Genomic DNA, 6,039 nt, shown 5'->3' on the forward strand with positions numbered 1-6,039 from the left:
GGACACAGGCACCAGGGAAAGCGCTTGCAGAGATGATGGAAAGAGATGTCACACGAGGAGGCAAAGGATAGTATGACAGTACTTACTGATCTGAAGATCATATGCAGCGGCATGGCGATATTTAAGTTCAGGGCATAGTTATTGACCACACTGACAGTGAAGAACATCGCCACCATGATGAAATAGTACCTGAAACACAAACACAAAAACCAGGTGATGGCTGTGCATGTACCTCCTGGGGATACCAATACATACCTTGGGAACAGATTAAGTGGCAAAAAGAAAGGTCTGGGGCTGAGCAGGAGCCCACTTAGCTCTTGGGTCTGTGACAAGGACTAATGAGGAGATCAATCGAGTTTGGATGTAGCAAAGAAGTCCTTAGAATGGGAAGCAGGCTTACACACACTGGCTCACCTTGTGCTAATTCCAGAAGCAAAGGGGAACTGAGGAGAGCCCAGATGGGATCTTTTAGTGTGGACTTCCTCCAGACCCCTCTTCCCTAAGGACAGCGGCATAAGACAAGGCTTGACTTGAGGGGATTCAATTTCTGCCAGCAGGCACCGCTACCCTGAGTGGGAGGAGAAACCACTCAAATCCAGGCTAAACACCTCCATGGTTCTACACCTAAGCTAGAGAGCCTCCACAAATTGAAACTCCTCCCTTTGATGCAGCCATGAATGGCACTAAACTTGCCCTCAGCTTTCTGTCATGAGGATCTCTGTCCCAAGCACTCAGCGCAGCGCTCTGTTTTGCCACGGGCTAGGCAGTCAGCTACGGAACCCCACAAAACCTCCTCACTTCACTTCAGCCACTAAGTGCCAGGGAGGAGAGCACAAACATGCCAGGCTATCATCAGGACAAGATCAGCCCTGACAGAGAAATGCAAAAGTGAATTTGGCTGGCTTTCCAGTAAACCTCTCCCTCCCACACCCATTGCACCAAGCCCCAGAGAGACAGCAAGCTCTTCAAACACAGCAGACTCTTCACTGTGCAAAATACTGCCCTGTTTCTTGGACAGGAAAGTATCTGATGGCAATTTTCTATTAAGAATTCTCGATAAACGAGGAGTTCATATTTTATCAGGCATGACAGGTTCTCAATGAGGCTTCGCAAATGCTGCAGAATGGATGGGATTTAGACAGGATAAACGGATAAGCCATTTTATTAAACACTTCTTCAGATAATAGATAGCCAGTCAATTTGTGCCTAGCAAAAGCGTTCAGATTGACTGTACCTTATTGGTATGGCTGGCTTCTTCCTCCCAAAGTTGGCTTCGAAGATAAAGCCTTCCACTGCGATAAACAGGAACTGGGAGAATGTCACTATGTTCCCACATCCTGGAAACTGCCTGCAGGCACGGAGAAGACAGACAAGCATAAGAGCAATGCCGCAGAGAACAAACACTGCATTGGGCTCCAATAAAAAGAGGCTAACAGCTCATAATCCCAGAGTGAGCGTCAATCTGGAGGGGCTTTACCACTTCATCTGTCCAGGTTTGCACGTTGCCTTTGTTAAACACTTCCCTGCAGGTATTTACGCATCTGTACTTGTAGACAGATGAGCAGCAATCCCTTCCTCAACCATTTCCACAGAGGAAGCGAGCAGCCACCCCCGTGATGGGGCACACGGTGAACTGGGTCAAGAAGTGAAAGAGGAAACTGGTTGCATCTCACTAACATCCCACCAGGATACAGAATCTAAATGAGCAACACCAAGCACCAACATAACCATACTGAAGCTGGATCTCCCTGTTTCTCACGGGGAAGTGGTTTTGACAGGGCTGTCTCCCTACCTACAAGCTGCTGTGTGTGTTAGAGGCCAGGTGAAACGATGAGTCCACCCAGGAGGAAGGCAGCAGGATTTCTGACAGCCCTTATTTCTGCTGCACGAGGGAAGGGCCGAGGTCAGGCCCATGTCTGCAGAGCAAAGCATAGTGTCCACGGTTCTGCTTGTACCCCATCCCCAGAACATGTGAGCATGAGCTCAAACCTCCTTTTAGTTTCTCCAGCAAGCTTTAGTGGTCTGGCCTCCTGCATTTGCTGGATGCCAAGAGCTTGGCTGTAGGTTCAAGAAGGAAGCCACAACAGCTCATCACGGGAGCCCAAAAAGGTTGTGACTTTAAATGCCACATGACAGTCAGGCAAGCCAGGGAGCTTGCTAATGTGACACATGCTTTGCACTGAAGTTTTCAGACTCCACAAGGTCTAGAAAGCCACAAAACACTGTCTGACCTCGAAAGAGACCCTCTTAGCTGAGCATCTTTGTCGTCCCAGAGAGACCCAGGCACTGCAATTATCACTACCTTTGTAGCGGAAATGACATCACCTTTGAGCAAATCAACCTTGTGTGTTTATTCTGAGGGAAGAGGAACTACATGCAAGGACAAGACAGCCTGTAACAGCCTGACATTAAACAAACAATCCTGCACGCTGCTCACCCATTCTTAGTGGACATGCCTGCTGCAGACCCTCCCTCCTTCCTAAGAAGCTTACAGGGAGCAAGGGAGGATTTCCTGGGAGGCACACAGTCAGCCGCAGGCTCAGAGGAGGCCGTGACACATCAGATAATCAGAAAGCTCACTGTTATTTGCAGCGGGAGACAGAGGAATTTGAGCGAGTACTTCCCCTTTCTCTGGTGCAAGACAGAAACTGAGGCCAAGGACTTCATGGAGAAGCTGCACGCCGCTGAGTCCCGATCCCCACCCTGCTGCACAAGCACGCAGCTTGCTCACGCAACATGCTGTCACAAGTAGTCAGAGGCTTAGTCTAGACACAGTTTTGCAGAACGCAAGCTGAGAGGTGCACCGGAGAACAGGAATAACCAAACTGTCTCCTGGATAGCTAAGCCAAAGGTCTGGTCTCCTCCAAAATCTCCTACGTCGCCACCCCAGAGTTCTCAGAAGAAGCAGCAGCGCTTTGGCTAATGCAGAGCCAGCATATGGTTGCCACCAAACAGCACCTGGAAAGTCCACCTTCTCCCTGCATTTTCCACAGGGCAGGCATGAGCCTGAGACTCTACCCTCCACTCACCTGCCAATTTTCACATTTTTCAGAGCTCAACTGTGCATGAGACTTCAATCCCTGCTGTGCCATGAGGTTAAGAGGTTCAAAAGTTACTTGGGTGAAGAAAAGAGATACTGAACCGTAGAGAGAGGCCAAGCTCCACGACTGTAAACCCTACCTCTGTAGGGGAATAGAAAGCAAGCGTAAACTTGGAATAAACCAACTGTTTCCATGCACTAGACTTTGTTTCCTCCCAACTCACAGATCCTTGTATTCAGTCACTTGCTGTACATATGACCTTACATTATCAGTAAGGTGTTGACACAAGGTTGTGTGTTGACTGATAGTAAAAAGGCAAAAAAAAAATCCCAGGCTGTGTCTGCCCATGTCTTTGACTTACAATCCTAACACACTGATAGACCTAAAAGAAGTGACAAGAAGTCTGGATAGAGACTGCTTTAGCTGTAGCCAACTGATAAGAGTCCTCCAGAAGCAATATGTAGAAACACTAGGACGCAACTGTCACCCTGGCTCCTAGGGCGCAGCTGCCTGGGCCGTTAGTGTCTAGCAGCCCTAGCAGATGGTAGGATGAAACAGCCCAGAGTGGAGCTCTCGGTCACATCAGCAGAGTACAAACAGACCAGCCCAATTTCTGCCCATCAGTTTGGGGCACGTTGATGCAGAGTACTCACTTAGACCGAGTTCAGCACATCCAAATCACTTTTCCAAGAAAGATTTCTGTCCATCACTGCAGAAGACTCCACATTTCATAGACAATTCCTTCAAAGGCCCCTGCAGAAGAACACCCCCCACACACACACATTTGCACCATAAAGGGAAGAAACCCCATTGAGATTCACCATGCAGAGTCTCAACCATTTTTACAGAGAAGGCAACTCACAGTGAGCTTCAGAAGGCAAAGAGCAGATCACCGGCTTTCTAACCAGGCCTGTATGTACATGTCACACAGAGCTTTGGCATCATGGCTCAGACAGACCCCCCAGGATAACTAGTAAAGGACACCAGCAGAACAGGTTGGGTTGCTCCAGACAGGGGAAATGGGATGAACTGGATGGCGTTTCTTGCCCTATCCAGGCCTCCTTCTGTTATTCGGACAGACGCTTGTTTAACTTGCTCTTGAAAACCTCCATCGAGGATTTTTCCTGCTCTCTCTCTTACAAACCCACTTCACTACATTGAGAGGAAGCAAACCTGGGGTTTTGGCCTGCTTTACATCCCTTTCACAGCCATTTAAGCCCCTTATTTCTTGTTCTGTCTCCAGAGCCCAGCAGAAAAATTTCTCTCTTCTCTACAGCCATTCTCCACATGTTTAAAGTCTTTTGTCTGTCCTCAGGCATCTCTAGACTAAACAGTCCTTGTTCCTTTATTCTTTCCGCATAAATCTTGAGCAAATTTCTTCCAATCACTTTTGTTATTCCCCACCAGACTGTCAGTCTGGTTACTGCCTTTTCCTGTGACCCTGCTCGAGGACTTTGCTTGTTATGGGAAGATTCATTTTCAAGAGGGACTTTTTTCCCTCTAGACAACACCAAGATCCAAAGAAATAACAAGTGCTACCCCAATTTAGGGACCAAAGGTGAACAGGACAAGCAAGGGGCACAGGAACTGAGCTGTCAGGAACAGAGGAATTTCTAAAGTGGATGAGAGGCAGTGCTTAAGAGAAGCTTGTGTGTAAAAAGCAGCCTTTCTTAGATATGTGCAATTGGACTTCTAGGATTTGCTGCTCAAAATCCCTTCTGAGGTTTAGACACCTAATGCAGCCTTTGAGTAGGGCAAAACGGCTTGCTTTTGTTTTAAGGTCTGGCAGGAGGACACAGAAGCCTGGTGCGTCTTGCAAGCAAATGCAAGCAGCCAGATCCAAAGTCTTCTTCACTTTGCAAGGCCCATTCCTCCTCCCTCACTGATGTTGCAGCACAAGCCAGGCAGGAAAGGCAGAGGTTAGAGCAATCCGAAAGAGGAAAGACAACTTGCTATGCAAGGTCTCTTCCTCCAGGAACTGCTTCTTGATTTATCCAGTGATTGCTGAGTGATTGTGCAACCTTGTGCTAAGGTACCTCTGTCCTGGCCTCAGGCTTCAAAGCAAATATCCCCACTGCTGGCTTTGAGTCAGGCTCTCCCTTTTTCTTCTAACAATCTGGGATGATGATGGGTAGGGAGGAAGTAAGGACAGGTTTTAACTACTATTTTTGAAAGCCTGGGCATGATTGAAGTGGATATAGTACTGAATGATCAGGGGATGCAGCTCCATGCTGACTTACTCTGACTGTAGACACAGAACCAGTTCAATCATTACTTTTTTCCAGTCAGGTCTAGCACTTTTGCCTTCACGGCTAGCTGAACAGCTGTGGAAACAAAGCCAACAGACCATCACCTTTTCCAAGCCATGCCGGCCTTCCTCTGTCAGAGTGAGGAAGGTGACGCAGGGCTCGGACATACCCCAAACATCAGCCCTCCTCTCTCTGCAACCTGGCAATTCACCTTTTGAGTGCCACAAAGGACTCCTCGCCCTCACCAAGGACTCCTCGCCCTCACCGTATGTGCTTTGCAGCCACGTGACACTGCCAAAGATCACATTTCCAGATGGACGACGTTCCCTCAGCCCTGCCTGCAGTCCCCGGGGACCCCTAGCCCGCTCTTGCACGGCTTCTCCTTGGGATTTCAGCTGTTACTTGTACGAGGCACTGGGATCAGAGAGCTGGGGTGGTGGGGATGCTTTAGGGCCTGACTGATGCGGTGGTTGGTCCCTGTGTCGGCAGGGATGGGAGATCCCCAGTGCAGGATGGCGAAGTGGCCCATGAAAGGACCAGACTGGGCCCAAGCCGAGGCAGACAACCCCCAAAAACCCCACAAAACCCATCAGATGGTGCCACCGCAAGGCTGGGGCTCAGCAATCCACACACGGGCTCCTCTTGGGAGCCTTGACGAGGGGCCCCGAGGCCTGGGGCTGCCCCTCAGGCTGTGAGGGGGGACGGCCACCCCGCCGGGGCCACACATCCCTTCAGGGGCAGGCCCAGGC

At 49.4% G+C, this 6,039-nt stretch overlaps 1 protein-coding gene across 1 annotated transcript in view; it reads right to left on the minus strand.

Moving 5' to 3' along the window:
- SLC35B4 (solute carrier family 35 (UDP-xylose/UDP-N-acetylglucosamine transporter), member B4) overlaps positions 1–6,039 on the minus strand; it is a 57,973-nt gene that overhangs the window by 8,055 nt on the left and 43,879 nt on the right. Inside the window, exons 2-3 of the mRNA XM_009883021.1 lie at positions 1,235–1,348; positions 87–189 (exon numbers count right to left, since the gene is read on the minus strand). Coding sequence (XP_009881323.1) covers positions 87–189; positions 1,235–1,348 — 217 coding nt within the window. The remainder of the gene's footprint in view (positions 1–86; positions 190–1,234; positions 1,349–6,039) is intronic.

This window comes from Charadrius vociferus, unplaced genomic scaffold (assembly GCF_000708025.1).
Source record: "Charadrius vociferus isolate BGI_N301 unplaced genomic scaffold, ASM70802v2 scaffold32, whole genome shotgun sequence".
Taxonomy (NCBI): domain Eukaryota; kingdom Metazoa; phylum Chordata; class Aves; order Charadriiformes; family Charadriidae; genus Charadrius; species Charadrius vociferus.